Raw genomic sequence first — 24,579 nt, 5'->3', positions numbered from 1 at the left:
AAAACCTTATATTCGGCCTTCTTTTACAGAAGTAGTGTTTTTAGAGCAATGTAACCCTACGCACAATAGAAAACAAATGATAATTTATTATCGCACAATAGGAAACAAATGATAATTTATTATCTGCTTATAAATTATAAACCAACTAATATTTTATTGAAGCTTTAAAAAAAGAAAAAAAGAAGTGTTACTATTGGATATTGAACTTGTTAATTACGCGTCGTTCATACACCTAAACCACACCCACTGGTGACTAAGTTAGAGCCACGGAGCAGGCGTTCATCTTCTAAAGCAGCGCCTGTAAATGTGGCTTCCCCATCGAGCACAATTGAAACTCATCCGGTACTCACAGATCACCAGTAGTCGTGGGAGATGTAGAGCTTTCGGGGATAGGAGTAAGAGGAGGAGACGATTCACCGCTCCTGACTAGGGGGGCGCTATTGATTAGCACCAAGTGGTCGATTTGTGAAATGGAGCATCAGTGGAGAGCACAACCGAGAATGGTACTACAAAAAGAAGAGAGAGAAAGATATTCCCCTTAAAGACACTCCGCCTACCTCTAAGCCATGGATTTCGGTTAGCGGGAACTGAGAAAATCTGAAAGCCGGGGGGGGGGGGAGTAGATAAAAAAAAAGGAAAGGTGCGCATAGGCTTGAAGAGATTCTTAACGCTTGGGTGTAAACGGCAGTTTTATTTATTTTTGTTACGTAGCTAATTTAAAATCTGGTATTCCAAACATACAATCGACAATTTAGTAAATAAAAGACGTTGTAGAGCAAACTCGTTTTACGAATGTTCGCTATAACGCCTTTTATTTTTTCATACTTTTTTTCCACGAATTATGAAGAGATTTTTGCTAATAAGAAATCACTAACTCACTACTGAGCATGTTCGTCCCTTTACAGATGCCCAGAACGCATTAGCAAGAACGCATCCCATAATCCATTTCCCCCAATTGCTTAAAGTGTTGTGTTCATTTGACAGAGGTCAAATGACAGAGGTCAAATGAACAAAGTGATATATAACAATTCATACCCAATTGGTAAAGTCTGGGTTCAAGTCCCGTCATAAATCTTACTGACCGCCTTTTACTCGGGTTTGAGCTACTGATCAAAAATGGAGATACAGGGAACTTTTTCTTTAAAATTAATTTTTGCCCTACTGATCATGATTTGAAACGCATTATAGATTTTCCCCTTTAAAACAATGAGAAATAACTCTTCGATTTACGTAGTTTCGCATAACGAAATAATCATCAAGAACATACTTCTTTCGTAAGTCGAGAAATATCTTATAAGAGTTTTAACATATTTTAAGGCCTAAGAGAATCGAAATAATTATAACTCCTTAAAGAAATGTCAATGACTCTCTTTATTACAACTTCTTATAAAGCGACCTTCCCTCGTTTATGTGGGAAAGAATAGATTATCTACGTGCACGATTTTATGTGTCGTTTCCTTCCTCAGAGTCGTAGATTTTCCCCTTCCTTGGTTGAAGTTGAGCAAGCGTGCCAGTTTCAAACGGTGCGCGCGCACCAGTTGAAAACGTGCTCAACAATTTCAGTTGAGATTGACGTTGTCGAGTACGTTCTTCTACTTCTAAAATGGTGAATGGCAAGACCATCCCGGCTGCTAACAACCGAAACTGTAAGACAATTACATTCGTATTTAGATAAGAAAGATTTCGACCTTTGACCCGCTAATAGGAAGTGCGCTTTCGCCGCCGCAAAGCCGTCATCTTTTTTGATGCACAAATAAAGCATCCCTGGTAGAATGCTAAAACGCCATGCCGTAATAAAGTAACTGAGATGTTCGTGGCAGCACATTACCTAGAAGATAATTAGGTCGCTTGCCTAGAAACATCGGATACGTATCGCATAACCCCTGGTCTAGTAAGGCTAGACCCTTTATTTCCGACGCTTCCGCTTCTCGCTGTGCGTTCACACAACGCTGCAGAACTCGCACGCGAATCCTGAGGCATGTACGTCAAATAATGCATCGGTTGTTAGCCGTTTTCATCCCTGCTAAGGGATGTTTATTATTTTTTATCACAAGGTTCGCTTATTTTTGGGCACCATATTCTAAGTAACAACTCGCGCAGCAACTGCAAGCAACCCTATCCTGTTAGTGCGCGCAAAACCCCATCATCCGGCCCTAGATTATAAGTTGACAGTTTGGAGGTAGTGAGCAAACTATATTTATTTATTTTTTTATATTAGTTATTCATTGTTAGTATAAAAGCTGAATTTAAAATAAATTGGAAAAATATATATATATTAAAAAATTTAAATGACATTTATAACAATTAAATTTATTTTTTTAAAAAAATAAATTAAATTAAAACGTTTTTAGTGCATTATCTCGTTAATTATTGTAGAATTTATAGTAAGGTATAGATTCTTCGATTATTTATTCTTAGCAAATGAAATTGACATTATTGAACACGTGTCTCTATTTCTAAAACATGCAATCGACATTTTTGGTTTGGCACATGCGCAGTTATGTTTGAAACTTACAAAAACCTTTGCAATGTAAATTACTGTTATGTCAGTTTCAACTGAAGCGCGCGCACAATCAACAATTGACATTGAGCACGTTTTCCTGTTTCTTAAAACGTGCAGACGAACTATTTTGCTTGACGCATGCGCAGTTATCTTTTGAAACTTACAAAAACCACGATATAAACCACTAAGTTATGATTTTGTAAAGACGTTCGTAGCATGTCAGTTTCAACTAAAGCGCGCGCACCATTATCAACAATTGACATCGAGGGTTTCTGATTCTTAAAACATGCAGACGAAATATTTTGCTTGACACGTGCGCAATTAGCTTTTGAAGCTTACAAAAATCTTTACTCTCGAAACCAGTATGATTTCGTACAAAACGTTCATTGCACTTCAGTTTCAATTGCAGCGCACGTGCTCCATTATCAGTTGACATTACTGAGCATGTTTTTCTATTTCGTGCAGACGAAATAGTTTGCTTGACGCATGCTCAGTTAGCTTTTGAAACTTACAAAAATCTTTAGGATATAAACAAGTATGATTTTTAAAAATTTTCATTACATGTCAGTTTCAACTGTAGCGCGCGCACCATTATCAACAATTGACACTGAGCACGTTTTTCTGTTTATTAAAACATGCAGACGAAATAGTTTGCTTGGCGCATGCTCAGTTAGCTTTTGAAACTTACAAAAACAAGTTTGATTTTTAAAAATGTTCATTACATGTCAGTTTCAATTGCAGCGCGCGCACTATTATCAACAATTGACATTAAGCACGTTTTTCTGTTTCCTAAAACATGCAGACGAAATAGTTTGCTTGACGCATGCTCAGTTAGGGTTCGAAACTTACAAAAACCTTTACGATATAAACAAGTATGACTTTTAAAAATGCTCATTACATGTCAGTTTCATTACCAACAATTGACATTATTGAGTACGATTTTTTGTTAAAATATGCAGACGAAATATTTTTCTAACGCATGCGCGGTTAACTTTTCAAACTTACGAAAATCTTTACAATATAAGCCGGTATGATTTTGCAAAATTTTCTGTTTTTATTTTCCTTCATGCAGTCAATATTTTTTTATATAGCACATGCGCAGTTAGGTTTAAAAAAAAAAAACGGTAAGATTTTGATCAGCATGTCAGTTTCATCTTCCTGGTTAAACATGTCAGTTTCATCTTCAGCGCGCGACGATTTTGTAAAAAACGTTCAATTAAACGTGTCAGTTTCATCTTCAGCGCGCGCACCATTATTGAGCACGTTTCTTTCTATTTCAAAAGCATGCAATCGACATTTTTTTTTTAACTTGGAACATGCGCAGTTAGCTTTTGAAACGTACAAAAAAATAAAAGGCGCGATATAAAGCAGATTTCAGGAACTCTAGCAGGCAATATAATCATTTTCTGTCCATAAAAAACGAAAAAAAAATTAATAAAAATAAATAAATAATAATAAATAAATAGAAAAACGCATCTTCTTCTGCTCTCTTTAAACGAAGTGTTTATTTAGTGTTCCAAACAACCATCTGTGCGTTTCTTTCGTAGCTGTGTTTAAGAGAACCTCCAGCGCTTGTTCTTTCGTCATTTTATTTATTTTTTTCCTCCTCCTGATCAATCTAAATTGCGCAAGAAGCTAATAACTATTTGTTTTGAAGTGATACCGTGGTCCCTCAGCTTATTGACTCTAATCTATTAAACTCCTACATACCACTTGGTATTAGCAAGGGAGAAGAGAATGAAACGCTTTCCGCCTACCCCTCTATTTTCTTAGCTGTTGACTTGATGGAGTGTCTCGCGCGAGAAAGTATAGCAGAATTTGAACGCGCGGGCGCACTGCCTGCCTGCCCCTGAGCTGCATACAGTGAAACGTCGAAAATGATCAGGTGTATGAACAGCACTGCGCACATCGTGGGTGTCATTTCTCTACCATTAGATGCTCTTCCAGTGCGCAGACTCAAATCAGAAAAGAGAGAGTCTCGGCCATTGTGCATTTACGCCTTCAATCAATAATCGTACACAACCTTAGCTCTGTGGGATACACCTGAAACTTTCATAATTATCGATACCTTTAACGTCTGCTAAAGGGCTTTCGTAAAGATTCCGTCACGCCAAATCCCATTAGAAAATAAAATGAAGATAGAACGGCCACATATCTGCCAGCCATAAATGAATGCGGGCCAATTTTATAACCGTAAAATAAAGTCTAATTACTTTATGGAATTTATCTCCTACAAAATGGCCATAGTAGGGAAATACTTTTAGTATCGTTGAGCTTTTAGGAATGAGAAAAAAGTCGCCCGATGAAGATGATTCTACTTTAGTAGAAATCGAGTTGTGAGCTGGCGCATTGTCATGATGAATAATCCCTTTAGCTTTCCAAAGATCTTTCTACTAAAAATGAATTCAACTTTCCTTTTTGCTAAATTTGTTTTCTGCAAACCAATAACAAGCTATTTCTTTAACCAAAATCACAGGTACCACTTCTCCATCGTAGTTGCTAGCAGTAGGCAATCCAATTCCTGCATGAACATTGCTAATACATGATTAAACACGTCTCGTAAACCAAACACCCTATAACGCCCGCACAATAGAAGCATTTTCTTACTTAACTTTGTCACTATATGTAAATGGCAAGTCATAATTCAAACTTCAACGATGATCAAGATTTGTAATATTGACGCCTCATCACCTGAGTTGCCTTCGCGTCAAATGAAACAACATCTCCTACCATTCTTATACTCTCTACCTATAAACAGTACTTTAACCCATTGATTTAACTTTCCTGCGTATTCAGTTTCTTTTTCACCTGAAGAAGACTGGTGTGGCAATCCGGATACGTTTTGCAATATTTAAAATTGATTTCTCAGACGATCTTTGAATATTTTACATTTTTCTTTTCTTATTAATTTACAGGCTCTAAGTACACCCGCCGGGTTCCAGAGTGCAGCTAGGGAATTATTAGAGTGGTGCGCTGATAGCCGAGCGTTCCAGAAAGTGTTTGAACAGAACTTAATTGGCTGTCTGACGGTGAGTATAAATTCTGGCCCTTTTATTTCTTACGATATTAATGTCGTTAAAGAACTGTTCGAATCAAAGTGAACTCGCACATTTTATGCAAATTAATTGGGTTCGACATTACTGTATTTGCTGATCACGTGATGGGTTTGAACAAAGAATTACACATTCGGCTTCATTATTATATTTTTTAAAATCACTTTTATAGCGACCTCGGTTTTAGCGTTAAAACTGCTGCTGTTGCTTTTATGTCATACAACTGTAACAAAGCTGTTTTCCTGATTTAACGATCAAAATAATCAATCTTATATTAAGAATTTTTTGTTCATTTTTATAGTGAACTCTCTTATAACGACCCAGGCTTTAGAAATGGAAATATGTTTGTTGATTATTTCATATATAATGATGTTTCCTGAGCTTAACGATCAAAATTGCTATTCTTATATTAAGTTGTTTAGTGTTTACAGTAAACTCCGTTATAACGACCTCGGTTTTAGCGACTAACCAATATTTCCCGATTTAACGATCAAAACTATTCTTATATTAAGAGTTCTGTTTGCAGTGAGACTCTTTTATAGCGATCTCGGTACTGTTTCCTCGGCTTAACGATCAAAATAGTTATTATGATCGTTAAAAACTCGTTTATAGCGACCTCGGTTTTAGTGAAGAAACAGTTTTGGTGTTCTTTCTTGCGGTTAATACGTTGCTGTTTCCTCGCTTCTATGACCCAGCTAACCATTCCTATATTGTGTTTATTTTTTCAGTGGAACTCTTTTATAGCGACCTCGGTTTCAGTAATGAAACTGAATGTTTGTTGATATTTCATATAGTTATGACGATTTTGCTTTATGTATATATATTTAAAAAAATAACTTTTATTCGCTTTTATTTTATTAAGGTTTACAGTGCCTTATATTACACTTTGTCCATTTTTAACAATGGTATTGTCATATAGTGACCCAGTTTTGGGGATGACATTGAATGTTTGTGTATGTTATTTCTAATGTAGATGTTATAATGCTGTTTTCCCCGATTAAACGATTAAAATAGTCAGCCTAAGAGATTCTTACGATGATTGATTCAAGAAGGCAGAGTTAGAAACCAGTTTCACTGGATTTCAAAATATATTTCTTCTGTCGATTGACTTTATCTCTCACCCTAATTAAATGCTGATTTACAAACAGAAAAGAATTCTTTGAAACGTGAGGTCAGCAGTTCCTATAAGATGTCATACGTATCGTTCATAACAATGAATATTCACAGACTGTGAATATTCATTGTTACGATCAAGTGCACAGATTGCAAATCGACCAATCAGTTAGCTTTAGTGAGCAGCAAAGTATTCATGAAGGCGTGGTATTATGCGGACTTTATTTCTCTATCATTAGCTTGCATCTTATCTGAGAACTTATTAGCATTGCCAGAAGGAACAGCGATGCGATAGTCTTCTGGACTGGAGAAAGCCTTTGACAATCTAATTATAAGATGCCTCAAAGCTTACAGTTTGGCCACAACGCCCGGTCATCTGCATACTGTTCCATGCAGGTGTGTAACCAAGTAACAGAATTCGTAGGACTAATGGGAGATTATCTATCTCGTTAGTCTCTTTACTCTGTTGCCTCGAATCCTTGTGGTAAATGCTAAATACGACCTTCTAAGTAATCTGTGGTCTTTCGACGAAGAGCCATCGTGACCTCTGTTTTTAATCGACTCGTTAGCAATTTATAAATGCAAAAACACCTATAAAATGTACCCTGCAAGATTAAGATCTCCTAGGGTTCAACACTACTGGGAATACGCACCCGAAGATGACGCAATTGCACTTTGATAGCCAGAGAGTTGCGCTAACGATAGTGCTCTTTAGATGAAGGATTGTACATAGGCCACCACGACTGTCTAGATAGTCTCAAGGGCAGAAATTCTTAGGCAGGTAGCTAGGTGACCAGATGAGACTAGTTCCATCAGCACTTTCTACAAATTTTTAAATCTTCTCATAGAACGCTTGTCTAATCTCCTCATGACGTAAGGTGGTACATGTCTCGAAGGAGTTCCATGGTAGCGTTCTATTTGGATTTTGGAGTAGTCTGTCTGTCCATATCCGATAGATGAAAAGCAAAGCAGGTGATGGTAGCAGTCCTGCGTATCAATGCTTCTTTGTAACAAATCTGTGTATACAGTATATCAAACCATCTACAGAGTTGGATCCCTAATTTTTTCTGTTGAAATCCTGGAGGGAGGTGGAGCGGATTTCTTTCTCATTAAGAAATCAACAGAAAAAGTATTGAAGTAAAAAAAAGAAGGGGGTACGATGATAAGGAGGACCTCCTGGGAAATTCTTCTGGTCCCAACTCTTTTAGCTTGGAAGCAGCTTACACCTTTAGTAGCTTCCTCTAAGATGTAGCCATTCTTGGCTGTAAAGTTCAAGTGTTTGTTACATATCTTGAAAGTATACAGTCTTGGGTCATACAAAAAATGTACACTGGTGTTCAAAAAAATGTAAGAACCACATAATATTTTATCAACAGATCCGAAATAATTAAATAAAATAATTCAATCGTTACTTATTCTGTCCATAATCCTTTATCACTGCTTCTGTCAGTTCTAGGATTATTTCTCGACCTGTCTAACAGAACACAGTCTGCTGTTCTCTTCGGGAATCTCATTTCAGTTGATGTTAATCTCCGGTAATCTTTCTGTTTGAAAGTCCGATCCTTCCATATATAACACTGTAATGCGGAAAGGCCAATGTTTTATACATTTAGATGACAAAAGTAATCTAAACTTTCTCCCAACTAGCGAGGATTCCTCTTTAATACTTATGTTTGTTGCTTTTAAGTAAGATTATACTGTTATAAATAATTAATAAAGTATTAATCTTACTTGTCCGTCTAAAACCATTGAGATTTTCTTACTGAAATTATTCTATCAGGCCAAATTCATTACCTGTACAGTTCTATTGAGATTGGGTAAATACAAAGGTCTTGAAGGTGACATTACCAATACTGAGTTTCTTTTGATATCCGATTTTGCATTTTAAAGGCTTTCTTTTTAAACAACTTTGATGTGAGCAAATTCTAATCTATTATCTGTTCGAACTAGCCATCCGAATACTCATTAGAACCCTCTCAAACCAGGTGGAAAAGGCCCGAATTCGATTTCCTTCAGTGAAGCCAGGAATTTTTATGGGCTTTTCACAATGAGTTAGTTGGTCTCAGGCGATATTTTTATCCCGAAAGTCGAGTTTTTCATCCAGCAGTGCAAATTTCTGAATTTTAAAGAGTGAGTTCGAATCCCATTGAAGAGTAAATGAGAAAAGCGGAGTCAGCCACTCGGTGGACGCTCTCCTTGCCTGTGGTCTCCATCATCAAAACCTATTGAATATATAATTGGACAAATTTTAAAACATCATACATTATTCTTAGCAAAAAGATATGGAGGGTAGGTTTTCCCCGTGGGTTATCCCAGCATTTTCAACTCACACAATATGGAAATCGACCCATGGATGCACACTTGTTCGGATATAATCACCTTGGTGCAGTATGGCCGAAAACCATCAACAACAAATGCTGGTGGTGGAAAGTTAAGGGACAGACAAAAGAACGTAAATAAAAAATAAAATTAATAGTTTTCTATAATGACCATTCTTATATCACGTGAATATTAAGATAGTTTATTTAGCTATTAACTAAATCCATATACATTAAGGTAACGTTTTGGGAATGGTCTTAGGATGGGTTCTAGCAAGGTTGCCATTCTGGGATTAGCAGCCCTTGCTACTTAGAGCATCCTAGGCATGCTCTCTTGAAATGAGGTTGGTGGATCCGGGTCGCCAGTCCACGCCGGTTATATTTGCTGAAGTGGGGGGGATACTTCACGGAATACAACTGTGAGGGTTTCTCCATAGAGGGGAACTCTCATAGTTCTAAAGTATCGAGGGAGGGGGCAAACACATTGAGATTTGTACGGCCATTGACAGTAATTCCAGCCAACTATGAATCCATTGAAGCATCTCTTTAAGCGGTGTTTTATGAAGATTTTAATTTTAATTATTTATTAAATTGAAATTAATTAATTCCATTATTCTATGTATCGTTCTTAAAATGTACTCAATCATCAAAATTCAATGTCTTCTGAATACTTTTATTGACTATGCAAGTTATATGTACTTGTAATTGGGCCCTTTGCGTGTAATGTGCAAATAAATAAATGTCAGCCGGATGGAATCCGTTTCTCTATTCCCTCCAGATGAAAGTAGGTCGAGAATCCGATTTAAGCCTGTCTCGACTCATTGAAGAGCATCCGGACTCCACTGCTCCTGAGACCAGTCGATGTTGTCAACACCAGTTCAGGGTCGAAGGAAGATATACATCCGGTTTTTGTGTTTTTTCTTTGGTCGGTTTGCCTATTTTACTGATAAAAACCCTAAGTTTCCGTGGTTGTGGTAGTGAGAGACAGCTGATTGCCCCTTACAAAACAAATGGTTGTTTGCATAAATGCAAATCTTCCAAAAACATCCTATCTGGTAATAAGACGTTCGAATATTTCTTTTACATTTTTATTTTTATCTATATATAAAATTATATTCGAGTTTTTCGTTTGTTCCTTAGCTTTTGAACACCAGTGTATTTTGATTTGTATTTGTGACTAAATGCGCCAAAAACCCTGACCCTGATACCGAAGTTTTCTCGCTATCTACCCAGCCAGTCCGAGCTTGCTTTCTATAACAATACCCACACCCTTCTACAAGGAGATCGAACCCCTTTTAGGGTATAGCGATTAAAGAAGTGTCGATAGCTTACTGTTCTCTCGTTTGCTACACAGAAAGTTATTAGATTGTACATCTTGCGTTACTGTACACCTCCAAGATCGTTGAAAATTAATTTTAAAAATATCACACTCCCTACTCTTAACTAATATTTTTTACCATCTCTATAACTCCATCTCCAAGCCTTCCTCCATTTTCTTTTTTGTTTCTTTTTATCATCATTCTGGTTGGTGGTGTTGGTAGATTTCGATAAACGACCAGGATGGCATGTACTATGCAAGATATTACACAACTATGCCCGACAATCTACGTATAAAAATGTTTTTTAAAAAAAACAAACTCTCCTCACTCGCAATCCCAGGAGTTCCAGTTGTCGCATGATAACGCTTGAACGCTATCCGACAATCGATGACGCATTTAAATTTCATGGAATTTTTCCAGAAGGGCAGAAAAAGAGGGAGGGAAAGAGCGGGGAAGGGAGAAAGAAAGAGAGAGAGAAAGAAAATCATCTTCCCAGGTCGTTATGCGCTGGCTATAAGGTTGTGCGCTAAATGTGGTGATGATTGTACATTAGTTACAGGCGAGACACTGTTGAATGATGGCTTTGCCTTGGCTGTATCGATTATCGTGCGAGGGCCTGTGGCAGACATGTTAAAAGCCGAGATCAAGCGTATAATCAAGTGTATGTTTTTGTCCCGCTGCCGGATATATGTTTGTCATTTATCTGTTACACTACATCGGATACGAATCGTTTACCAAGTGCATGACGGGTATTACCCTTCCTCTCCTCTGTTTGTTGTGTACTGGCCAATTATTTTCTTCCTTTCTATACTGTCCGTTCATTTTATAACTACATCGTTTTTCTATTGGTGGAAACATCACTGCCAAAGTTGGAAAACTGAATTATCTGGCTTGCCAGAGTACTGCGTGGCCATAAATCTGTCAATTTAGAGCCATAAGTAGTTAACAAAATTCTCGATTTATTTATTTGTTATTTTCATCGGTGTTGTTGGGGTATTTGTAAAAAATAAAGGAAATTTTGGAAGTAATTAAAATATAATGCGATCGTTTTATCTAGAATTATAGTTGCTTGAATTTTATTAAATATGTTTATATAATAGAACTGTAGCAGAGTGGTTAGTTAAAAGTATAGATGTTTTTACTTAAATTCTGATTTTTTTCAGTTGCTTATCTAATTTTGGCCAAAATAAAAAAGACAGCGTTGTATTAGAAATACAGTATATACACTGAGTGATCACTGAATTATGACCACCCCTATGAAAACTAAATGCGACCCGTTGACCACGTGAAGTACGAGAGTGCACAGTTAGTCTACCTACGTAGCATAGATAAGGTATCAGTGGTTTAGTAGGTAGTAAAATTCTGAGCGTGATGGGTAAAAGGAAGGATTTATCGGACTTTGATAAAGGACAGATTGTGGGTGCTCGACGAGTTGGTGCCTCCATTTCCCAAACGGCTGAACTGGTGGGGTATTCGAGAGCCGCCATAGTTGAAGTGTACCAGGACTGGCGTCAAAATGGTCAAACAACGACCCGACGGCAAATCTGCAAAGGTCAGCGAAAGGTTGACGTTAGAGGTGAGCGCCGAGTCCGACGACTCGTACAGGTGAACAGGCGCAGCACTGTTGGAAGAGTTGACTACTCAATACAACATGGACCAACCTGAAACAATATCTGGCATGACCATGCGTCCCACGCTCGCACGTATGGACAATACCAGCAGACGACCCCTACGGCATCCTCTCCTAACCAAGGTTCATCGGCGTAAAAGACTCGCCTGGTGCAAAGTGCATGCAAGTTGGACGTTAGAAGGCTGGAAGAAGGTGTGCTGGTCGGATGAGTCACGTTATTTACTCACACCGTGGATGGTCGTGTACGGATTTGGCATCAACAACGTCAGGCTCTTGATCCATCATGCATGGTAGCAAAAGTGCAGGCGGTTGTATGGTGTGGGGCATGTTTCACTGGCAGGAACTTGGACCCCCTGGTGCATGTGGAACAACGTATCACTGGTCTCCGTTATCGTCAACTTCTTGCTGACTGTGTACACCCCACTATGTTACATTTTTTCCCGAATGGCGATGGTGTCTTCCAAGATGACAATACGCCGAGCCATCGGGCACTTGTTGTGCAGGAATGGTTTGAGGAACACAGTTCTAACTTCCAGCATATCGATTGGCCTCCGAACTCCACCGATATCAATCCCATAGAGCACTTGTGGGACACTGTGGAAGGGAAGGGCATATCAGGCGTCTGGATACACCAATCACCTCCATACCTGCATTGCTGACCGCATTACACACAGCTTGGTTGGCCATACCTCCCGAACGCTTCCGACATCTTGTTGATTCAATGCCACGTTGGATAGCTGCTGTACTGAGGGCAAAAGGAGGATCTACATAGTTTTAGGTAGGTGATCATGATTCAGTGATCACTCAGTGTAGTTTCAATATTACTTTTCGGTAAGTATATATTATAACAAGGAATGCCCGAGAATTATAATTCCTTCAATTTGATCTTGCAAAACGCACGTGGTTCAGCTAGTCCTTTAATCATGTTTATTTGCCGCCATTGTATAGGCCATCTGTAAATATTCAAAAGGCTCGTGGTAAGCATACAATCACATAATTTCGCTTCATCTCACAATTTGATGCATGTTACGAAGGTCCAGTCCAATCTCTGTAACATCCAATCACTGTTTTAGAATTACAGTATATTGCCAAAAGTGTTCACGCATCCCTGTGCGAATAATTTTGGCATTAATGAAATACAGTAGATGGGTCGAAGAGTGGAGATTGGAGACTTCTAATAGGGAGTGACCATAGAATGCCATATTAGCGCCCAATCTGTTCGTGCCCACTGCAGAAAAATTGCAGCATCCCAGATCAAAGGAGGATGACGCATTTAACAAATAGAAACGTCATAGTGATACGATGGCCGGGAAAACCTCGGGTAGACCTTAGAAATCAACCCGGAAAGAGGCTGGAGGACACTGAGAAGAGTGGTACATATATCGCGTTAGGCCTTGATATTAGTACAAGGACGGATATTGGGAGTTGCATAGTATCGGATTTTAGGGAACAGCTGCAGCACGCAATGCACAACGTTGACTTGCCCGGTGCACAATTCATCGTAAGTGGTTCCTGGAACGTAGAAAATCTGTGTTATTGAGTGACAGATGACGGTACACGGTTTTCCAATCTGACGATCGTGTTTGGGCTTGGACCATTGGTAGTCCTTCCTGAACAATGAATTCCAAGGAATATATTAGCATTGCAGATAAATACTGTCTTCTTACACTGTAGTAGCAGTACGGGGGAGGGCCCATTGCTGTTTCAGCATGATAATGCGCTGTGTCATATTGCACAGCCTGTAGTGGAAGACATAAACGTGCGATAGCCTCCCACAGCTCCGATCTTAACCTCATTGAACACCTTAGCGATTAACTGGAACGCCCGTTTCGGCCAGGCTAACACGCTCATAATGAGTAGTTCAATTGACTGTTGAGTTGAAGGAGAAATGGACCAAAATATCTACTTCCTGTTATCAAATATTTGTTCAAATCAGTTGACAAGAAAAGAGCGTGTAATTATGTTAGAGGTGGGCCAACACTATCAGGTAACAGGTAGTTTGAAAATTGCAAGTGTACGTTTACTTTTTGGAAATATAGTGTATATGCTATGAAATAAAAATGGGTGATGGTTGTTCAAAATGACATAACCTGAATCGTTCGATTTTTAGAACTAAACGGGCGCTGATATTTTGTTGTTTTGAGTAGTCCTTTGTAGGGGACACCAGAGAGAAAAAAACTCGTCCATCCTTGCGTGTGTTTTCTGGTCTGTTTTGCTGGACGAAAAAACCTTGCAGTCCTCGCCTGAAGCCTCACTAACTTAGCCACTGTATGAAAAGTCCATGTTGCTCTCGTTATTTATGGAATTCGAACCCGTGTGGGGTGGACTGTGATTACAACCACTGTGCTATCCGCTAGGTCTTTTGTATCTGCGCACACTCACACTTACTGCTTTTTTTTTTTTTTCCTGGTTCGGCCAATCTAATCTCATAAATCTTTTTCATTTGTTAGATGGCCACACTGACTCGATTTATCAATTTTATCCGAACTTAGGTGGTTAGCAGAGTCGCTGCCCAACAGGGTTATGATTTAGACTTGGGCTATCGATTACTTGCTGTGTGTGCCGCTCAACGTGAAAAGTTTACTCCAAAATCAGCAGGTAAGTTTTGCTTTTCTGTTTTATTTAATATATATTTTTATATAAATGTAGTTATTGCTATCTTTTTCCAGTCCCTGTTTAAAATAGTGTGGGAATTTTATAAGTGGTGCATATAAATGCATTGCAACAGTACATACATTGAATTTGCGGCTTTTTTAATGTTGCATACGGTTTATAGGAAGTATCTAAAAAGAAGCAGTTTTATATGAATGCGGGTTATCGTACTACACTAATGTACAAAAGTTAATTTACAACCAGCTGCGTAGATAGATATATTTGCATATATCCTACAGTGCTGCTCCTGACTTAGTTCACACCAAACTTTACGAGCTATACTATGCTCTACCCCTAATTACTCCAAAGTCTAGGCTGGCTGCTAAGGATTACCATAAATGAAAATGAATTTGGGGCATCTCTGAAAATCCTTACTCACTTTCAAGGATTTTGTCTCTATTCTTCTGAGGTGCTGAAGTATATGATGTGCCCTAAAAGATGTGACGATCGCTGGGGCCATTCATCATAATACCCCTTCCAGACCACAGACATGAGAATGGCTCGTTTTCTTGATCTTAGAGAGATCAGAGCGTATTCCATATTCTCTCCAACTGAAAATTGTTGTGAATCCATTTCTAGGCCCAAACTCAACTCATGTGTAACTGAACTCATGTGTAAGAAGGAAACATTTTCCGATTAGGCTTGATTCCAGCAAGGTTTTGTCTTTCACAAGGTCAGATGAGCTCTCCTCGGTGAGGAAGATAGGAGAATGCAAACTACAAACTTCCCATCAAGTCCCTTTCCCGAATTCTTCAGTATACACATTGACTTAAAATACATTTCCCTATGGTCGCAGAGAGCTATCTGGGTCAGATGATGGTCATTCTAGGATGTTGCAATTCTTAGTTACCACTGAAGTTGCATTCCACCTCTCCTAGGATGCAAGTTGTAGGATGAAAAACAACTGAATGAAAATCGGATTCTCCACTGCCGATAGGCATCCACTGTTTTCCATTTTTCAAACATTTACCTTGTATTCTGCGCTAAGAGAAACGCTAATCAGATGCGATCTATACCTTGTTAGGTTAGAGCCGAGTGGTTCTGTTGTAGTGGGTATTACAACAGAACCACTCAGTTAAAAAAATAAATAAATAAAAGATTGTTGTAAGTTAACTTTTGGGCACTACCTATTTCTATTATTCGAAATTACATTATTATACCCTTCGAAACTCCATCAAGGCATTTAAAATTTATATTAATAGAAAAGACAGACATAAATTTGAAGATGTGTATTATATTGTGTATTTTATTCATGATTTTGCTCAATCTTGGTTAGAAATTAGCCAGTCTCGATCTAGAAGATTTATGTGATTAATAAAGACACATTTCACGTGTTTTAACATACGGCAATAAGTACATGTCTTGGATCGATCCGAAGTAGTAGTATTCAAATTGGTTCTGTTCCATTTCCGTGTATTCCTCCTATTAGTTTGGCCTTAAACAAATATAAATGTTCAAATATCTTGGATGCTACATGCAGTGCAATTATCTGTCTGGCTATAGAATCTGAAACTAGAGGAGGAGCAGTATTAATAACACCAAATTATACTAGAAAATAAATTAAATAAAATAAGAAAAAAATAATCCTCCAGATCTGAATACAATACTCCAAATGCGGCTTACCATCATCTATAGAGGGATAATGACGTCCTTCAACTTACTGGCAATTTGGTATGACTATCTTGCCACCTTTAGAAGTAGAAAAATCTAGGAGATAAGCAAGTAGGGAAAAAATCTCCAATTTCGGATTATATCCACGATCATTAACTGAAAACTGAGCATATCAGAAAAGGAAATGTCTGCTTAAGAATCGCCGGTCAAATGCCATAAAATTTGCCATTCCTCCGTGTAGACGACTGGATCCAGTTTTTATTTATATTTTTTTACCTCCTCAAGCACACCCCTTGATATGTTTTCAGTAACATTTTTGTCCAACAACATTTAAAGATTACGATCTCTGAAGTCATTCATCAAAGCAGCTCATAAAGGTGAAAAGGTAAACTACAGCCATTGTCAATCCACTGCAGGATGGAAGCCTCCTCAGCAATTCATGTTGAGGGAAAGGGATCATAATCTGCCACGCTGGTCCAGTGCGGGTTGACAGATCGATCGTATTTAGCAGTCATGGGGTTGAAACCCGGTCGACTGAAAGAGCGTGTGCTACTACGCTCAGCTCATACTTCATATTGAATGTTCATTTTCTCCTGAATTTCGAATATATAAATCACATCTATTAAAGAAAAAAACACGGTAAATTTGTTTTTTTTACTATAGTATTATAATTATATAATAATTATAAATTTACAAAATAAAAATATAAATAAAAAAATTCTGTTTATACTTCGGGAAGACTACATGGTCAGAAGAGTTCACATCGAAAGAATACAAGAAACAGCATTGTATTTAGCAGTCATGGGCTTGAACCTCGGTCATTCAAAGCACGTGTACTTAAGTACCCTTTCGAATAACCACTCGGCTTAATTCATTTATTTCTCTTTCTTGTTTCAATAATTCTCGTTTTGTGGTAAAACTACTTTGATAGATGGATCAAATTATGAGCTAATAACACTACCCGACAAAAATTTTTTTCGTCATTACCTCTGGAACGAAAGTTGGTTATTCTGAACAAAATTAATGTCCTGATTATGAAAATATCAATCTTTTACTTCTATCACGTCTACATCAAAAGATACACGCATTTTTAAATTCCTTGTTTTTATACAATATCAGCATACATGGTTGTAATTATTACACACAATATATGTTACTTAGACATGTTTCCCATTCAATGACTTCCTTTTATACTCCAGATTGCTTTCCCGTTTAAGGAACCAACAGTAATCTCCCATCATGGCAGAGTCACAGCAACTTTGGTATCGTTTTTCCATTGCAGATACGTCCTGGTGGAAGCGCTCTCCTTGTTTATCACTGACAGTTTATCACTGCTAAGTTTTCAGGAAAGAAATCCAGATGGGAATGAAGGAAATGCATTTTAAATGACATTCGGCACCCCATGTTCTTGTAACATTTCGACAAGTTTGTCATCAGTTGCTCATAGTTCTCTTTCCGAGAAATCCGTGTACCACAGCCTTGAAAGATCTCCATGCAGCCAGTTCAACGTCATTCAGGTTTCTTTGAAATTCATCTTTTAGGAGCTTTCTTATTTGAGGACCTATGAAAATTCATTCCTTCAGCTTTGCATTAGATAAATTTGGAAACATTTTCAGTAAATATGCGAATCCTCTGCTTTCTTTATCCAGTGCCTTAGCGAAGTTCTTAATCAGTCCAAGCTTGATGTATAAAGGGCGAAGAAAAACTTTTACTGGATCAACCAATGGAACGTACTTTACATTGCTTTTGCTGGGAATATATTCATCTCTCTTGTCCCAGTGTTGTACGACGTAGTGTTTGGCTGTTGCACGACTATCCCACAAACACAGGAACCAACAGTATTTAGTGAAACCACCTTGCAACCCAACAAGCAGTCCAATCACTTTGAGATCACCACAAATATTCCAACCATAGTCATTGTAACGTATAGCAGCAAGAATCTGGGACATATTATCGTAAGTTTCCTTCAAACTTAGCTTTGATGCATCAATGAACAAACGCCATTCAGAGGTATCGTGATCAATGTTCAATTCGTGCATAAGACCAACGACGTCTTTGCAGACACACGTTGTTTTCCATTGCAAAATATCTGGAAGACTCTTCATTTTACTTACGGTATATTGTAATATTTGTACCTTTGGCGAGTAAGTTCCACTGTTGTAGTCTGGATCCGAGTAATTCAGCCTTCTCTTTGGGTAAGTCCAAGTCTCTGATCAAGTCGCTTAATTCTTGTTCAGTTCTTGTTGTGGGGTCTTTTCTTTTTCTGGCTCGTAGTCCAAATCATATGAAGTACATGGTTCCGCGAAGTAGATGTTACCTAACATCTGGTAAACGATTTCTTCTGTACCTTCATCACTATTTCCAATACCCAAGATTTTAGTGGCACAGTTCCGGCAGTTCTTTACCATGTGGCACTAGCCTAATTGCTGATGGGATATTTGATGCAGTGTTCGCTCTTTTTGGAAATACCTTTTATTTTTATCATGCAGAAATAGCAGTCGTCGAAATGATTCTTGGGCTCGCGCCACACCATAGGAACAGCAAAATGTAATGCTCTCAGCTTTCCATATAACCACAGCCTTAAGTTCGCTGTACAAGTAATACAACAGATATGTGGAGCCCAATTTTTTTTTCTTGGTCACCGATCTTGCAGCCGAAGTACAATGAATTTGCAACTTTTGTGACATTGTATATTTTCTTCCTCTGAGTTTTTGAGGTTAAGTGTCCACAAACATAGCAGAAGTTGTCTGGGTGATTGACTCAAGTTCTGTGCTTTGTCTTCTCCATTTTAACAATGTATTAACCTAAAAACAGTAAAAGCAATTGGCAAATTTGAACAGAAGGTGAATTGTTGTAGTGTAGTTTATCATACACTATATATTGAACAGTTGAATGGTGTAATAAAATTAATAAAAATACTGACTTGTCTGGAAAAGTGCATCAAAATCAGAATATACTATATTGCAAGAACAGTAATGATGTACTTGCTTAACTTTTAGTCCAATAAACAAAACCAACCAAAAGTTAATAAGTTTAAAAATTGTATTTCAAATGATATCTTTGTACAGAATCCAGTTATATTAATTTTAATTGGAAAAATATTTATCAATAACGGAGTTTGAATCTTTCTACTCATCAGATTTAAGCTGGGATCATACATAAGATGTACTCTACCTGAGTGTATTGTATCTAACTATTTACAGAGTTTGTTTAAATATTTCAACGATGGCGAGATCTAGAATTAACCCAGAGTCAAACTGAGCCAACGATACCTAGGGGAGACAAGGTACTGGCTCAGTATGACTGAAAAATTGATGGGAGCTGAGCTGAACATGGCAAATGGATTGGCTCAATCTGGGTACTCTTGTTGTATCACGACCCATAACGCAATCACTTCTCTAGTGGGACAAAAGCTTTTTAAATATTAAGAGGGAGTTGAATTTAGGGGTTTAGGCGGATTTTTTTTTCTTTTCATTTTTTTTTTTTTTTTTTTGTATGGGGCGTTGCTATATTCTGTTGACAACCCTAACAAGAACGATTGATCTTACTAGAAGTTATACCTCTTGGCATCTTAGATCTTCTATCCAACTACAAGGTTGTAAAAATGCACTAGCAAGTCTCCTTTGGCTTAATTAACTTAATAGCCTACTTCTGATCATCGGTTATTATCGTTTTGAGTGCTTTCTGCTTACCTTTGCTCACTTAAGACACTCTAGTAGATGCGTGCGACCAATTCCTTTGGAAATAAAATGGCATTAACGGTGTAATAAAGTGAACTTGACATCTTCGCTGCCAGGGGGAGCTGCTACGAGATCGCGTTAAATAACGATGCCATTTGTCACTCCACTCACGTCTGCCCACCACCGAAGCACGCGCATACAAAATCAGAGCTTCCACTCAGAAAGACAGAGGGGTGAACGGGGGAGGCAAAGCAAGCTGCACCATTTCACCCACGCGCGCAAGCTCACGCCCCCGGGCGCTTTGATAAATTTATAAAGTTTCACGCGCGCACACACATACATACACCTACTTTCCATCACTTTCTCTTTCTTTCGTTAATGCCGGTGATTGACCGTTACCTACTTCATATCTTCACCGGATTCGCCCTCTGATAGGCTCGTCGTAACTGATAGTTCGGCATTCCTTCTTGCCAACCCCCTAATCCTTACCCCCTGCGCCCCTGAGGTCACGCAGCGTTCCTACAGGTCGAACGGTGAAGGGCACTTTGTGTACTTCTATATACATATAAAGAGGACATGTAGTCACTTGAAAAACAGAACTCAGCTTAGACTCAGATTTTAATTGTCGATTCGTTTGTCCTACTTAAGGATAAAAGCAACTTGGGCTCAGTTAAAAGTCTTTATTAACAAGCATGTCGGACCAAATACCATCAAAGTGGTAAGATCCCCCCAATTAAGATATTTGGTGAACTTTCCTGCTTTGCGAGGGTCAATAAATCAAGCTTTCCGTCTACGATTATATATATTAAATATAAATGAGTTTAAATTAAATATATAAATATATAAATATTTATAGAAATTATAAATAATTATTTAGTAAATAATTAGTAAAAATATCGGATACAATTGGTTTTGTTATTTATAAACAAATATCTGGACTAATAAATTTATTATTTTTTACACTTTCGCTTCAGAGCGCCTCTTACGGGTAAAAGTCGAAGTATTTAATAGAAGACAATTTCAAAAATATATTGCATGACGTCACATTTATACGTTAATTTTTATGTGATAAAACATTCTACTTGTAAATTTATCTGAATATTTATAGAAATTAATAATCAAAAACATTCAACTATAATAAATAATTACGTATAAATATCAAATACGTCTATTATTTATAAATGAATAATAGCGATAAACTCATTTAATCCTGTCGCTTCAGAACGACCTCTTGCGGTTAAAATATTTATTAGAAGAAAATTTCAAAAACACTTTCATTACGTCACATTTAACGTTAATTATTGTGTGATAAAGCATTCTACTTGTGAATTTATCTGAATATAGAAATTAATAACAATTAATAAAATAAGTATAGAAATTAATAACAATCAAAAATACATAAGTATAGTAAATAATTACGTATAAATATAAAATACTTGTTCTATAATTTATAAACGAATATCGTAAACTTAATTAGTTTAAGACTGTAATTAAATGAATATGGACTGAGATAAATTCGTTAAACCATCTCGCTTCAGAACGACCTCTTGCGGTGAAAGGTGAAAGTATTTATTAGAAGATGGATTTTCAAAAACGTGCTTTATCTGACTTACGTTTCTACGTTTAATTTTCGTGTTTTTGCCTGTTTATAACACATTTTACTTGTGTGCACTGTTACAGTGCTTTGTTTACTCGCAATTGTATCATGGGTCATCTCCCACCAGTCGTGTAGGTGTTGTAAGTAACACTCCCAGACATTTAACCTACTTAGGTGATAATAAACATCTTCTGGAGACTACCAGCAAACCGCATCTTGCCTTTCACCCCCCTGGTCCGATAACTTTCCTTAAGCCACTGAGTCACTTTTACGTGTTGACTTCTAGCATGCTCCGCTGACATTCGCGCGGGTAATCGAAGCCACGCCCGCCATAGCAAGAGGCGGTTGCTAAGGCAACCGAATATGCAGAGAAAAGAGGAGGAGGAAGAATGGGGGGATGCAAGTGGGTGGGAGGGTAGAGAGCATCCCATCTGTTAGAGTTCAGGACTAAGATATCTGTTCCTTCAGCTCCCTCTGAGGGAACATAGGGGGGAGATTGATGTTGGAGTACTCTAAGATAGAAAAGGCTTTGGAGATGGCTGACTGGCGTCGCATTGTCATTGTTGTTTCCAGTAGAGAGCGCTTCTGGCATTTCTCTGCCTTCTGGGGGCGTCAGTATGTAGTCCTAATGATATAAACATAACGAGATACACCGTTCGCTATAATCAAAAGAAAGTACCTCATTTATTTTTATTATAATGTGATTCATTTCCAAAGAGGGCGCCTCTGTTCTTTGGCATCGTCCATGTAGTGCAAAAGAAAAATATGAATATAAATAGAGGCATCGGAGATGTGCAAAGTTTATAGCGGATGGCTGTTGACGAGGGTCGTTTCTCATCACTATCCTTTTCCATTTTTGTTTCGAGACGCCCTTTTTTTCTTTCTTTTTTTTATGACTGCTCCGAAGAGAAAGAAAGAATGTTGCGAGAAAATGGCAAAGACTAACGTGTGCAATATTATGCCAAAAATCTGGCGCTTTATAGATCAGACAGCAGCAGGTACAACGTTTTCCAAGTAAAACTAGAGTTTTGAAACAGCAGGAAGGAAGATATATGTGTTTTATTAACCAAAATGGTTAATAAACACATATTGTTTTTAATTTTTTCCTTTCCAGAGACTGGGATTTTTCACCATACAGAACAGACAAACCGACCATAGAATACACGCTATTTAGAGATCATACCTGGTATGATGTAGCTTACCTGCTGTTCGGATAAACGTCCTATGAAGAAGTCTCCTTTTGTAACTTCTGGAAGATTTCTTTTAGAGTTGCTAATAGGTCCTGTTTCGAGTTCTGAATATTATAATTTTTTTTTTGTTGTGGCAAATCTGTGACCTTAAAAGGAGGGGGGGGTCAGCTTGGGAAAAAACTACAGGGAACTAAATCTGGTGAGTATGGTGAATGGGGACCACAGTGAGGGAGTGCTTCGCAAGAAATTCTTGGATGCAAAGTACCGTGTGTGCAGAGGAGTTGTCATGATGCAAGCACCAATTCCTTGAAGCCCAATTTTCCGGCCGTTTTCTCCTAACAGCATTGCGCAATCGCCATAGAACTGTTTTGTAGTATTCTTGGTTGGCTGTTTGACCATGCGGGGCAATCCATAACGAACAATACGAATTAAAAAAAAAAAAAAAACACGATAAACATAATATTTGTGTTTGGTAGAGATTTTCTTGCCCTTTTTTTTGGCCCTGGAGAAGTCGAAGCCTTCCATTTACAGGACTGGGCTTTTGTTTCCTGGCGATAACCATATATCGACGATTCCTCACCAGTAATGATGGAAGAATCAAAGTGTGGATTGGCAGCACATTGACAAAGATCCTAACATGGAAGAACTATCCTCTGTCTGTGATCGTCGGTGAGGATGTGAGGTACAAAATTAGCTGAAGTGCGTCGCATTCCCCTTGTGTTCAAATGTATTGACGTTCCCTATACGATACGAATTTCACTAGCAATTTCGTTGATAGTGAAACGTTGGTAACTCCTAATCAGAACACGAATACAAGAGATTGAATTATTGGTTTTTGTAGTTGAAGGGCAGCTAGAGAGAGGATCGTCTTCGACGGACAAGCAACCCTCTTTAAACTTTGCAAACCACTGAAAAGTCTTCGGAACGACACTTAATATCTTCTGCCAAAGCTGCTTCTAACGTGTCGTGGATTTCTACGGCGCTTTATCCTAATTCGAAAACAACTGACTGTAGCGTCACCAACGAGTCCCAATTGGCTACGATTCGGTTACGTTTTTAACGTGATTGATCACGTTTAATGAGAGATATAATTTCTTTTTAGATTGAACCCCGTACACCATCAGGCAATTCTCATATTGTGGAGTTATACTTCATAACTGGGTTGTCACTATTCCAACAATAGGATACCTGCCCACCCACTGATGACAAGCCAATAAGCTTCGAAACGATGCCATCTGGGTGGTGGTATCCGCCGAGAATATGTAACATTAGTCTTCTCCATAGGTGAAGCGTTACTAATTTGTGGTAGTGCAATACCATGGCAACTCGTTATGAAAGTATTCACACTATGAGATATAATTAAAACTACCTTGGTAGTAGAAATGATGTGCGTGCATTGCCCAGGCATAAGTAAACTCCTTCGTGCTCTTGTGCATTTAGCCAAGAAACATCTTTTAGAACAACCACGTTCATTGAAGTACTGTTTAACGAAAGTGGAATCTTTCCGTGTCCCTATCTGTCACGTGATTTAAAATATACCATCTTCAGTTCGTTTTTACACATCAGCCACTTTTGGAGGAGGAAGACTCGTAAATAAAACGATAGAAGCAGACACATTATTCTATTAGAATAATATGTCTGCTCGCTCCTCCTCCTATTAGAATAAGCAGCGAGGGGGTGTTGGGGGTTTCAGGGACTGATTGCAGTCATCGTGAAACAGGTGGGTATATGGGATGTGTTAAGGTAACTAATAATAAGGATACGTACATACCAATGCTAGAAGTATAGTAAATAAATCTGATGAATTTGAAGTGTTGGTCAAGACATCAAAGGCGGATATTGTTGGGATAGCAGAGACGTGGTGTCACAGATATTTGGGGAGTATAATGTGTATAGGAAGGGAGAAGGGGTTA

At 38.0% G+C, this 24,579-nt stretch overlaps 1 protein-coding gene across 3 annotated transcripts in view; it reads left to right on the top strand.

The window, feature by feature from the left end:
* LOC150083530 (zinc finger MIZ domain-containing protein 1-like) overlaps positions 1 to 24,579 on the top strand; it is a 346,825-nt gene that overhangs the window by 141,514 nt on the left and 180,732 nt on the right. For all 3 annotated transcript variants that reach the window (XM_090378058.1, XM_090378057.1, XM_090378056.1), the window contains exons 4-5: positions 5,419 to 5,532; positions 14,429 to 14,534. In XM_090378058.1, coding sequence (XP_090234184.1) covers positions 5,419 to 5,532; positions 14,429 to 14,534 — 220 coding nt within the window. The remainder of the gene's footprint in view (positions 1 to 5,418; positions 5,533 to 14,428; positions 14,535 to 24,579) is intronic.

The sequence above is a fragment of the Mastigoproctus giganteus genome, chromosome 7, assembly GCF_048544385.1.
Source record: "Mastigoproctus giganteus isolate SK-2022 chromosome 7, ASM4854438v1, whole genome shotgun sequence".
Taxonomy (NCBI): Eukaryota; Metazoa; Arthropoda; class Arachnida; order Uropygi; family Thelyphonidae; genus Mastigoproctus; species Mastigoproctus giganteus.
This window is presented reverse-complemented; position numbering and strand designations above follow the sequence as displayed.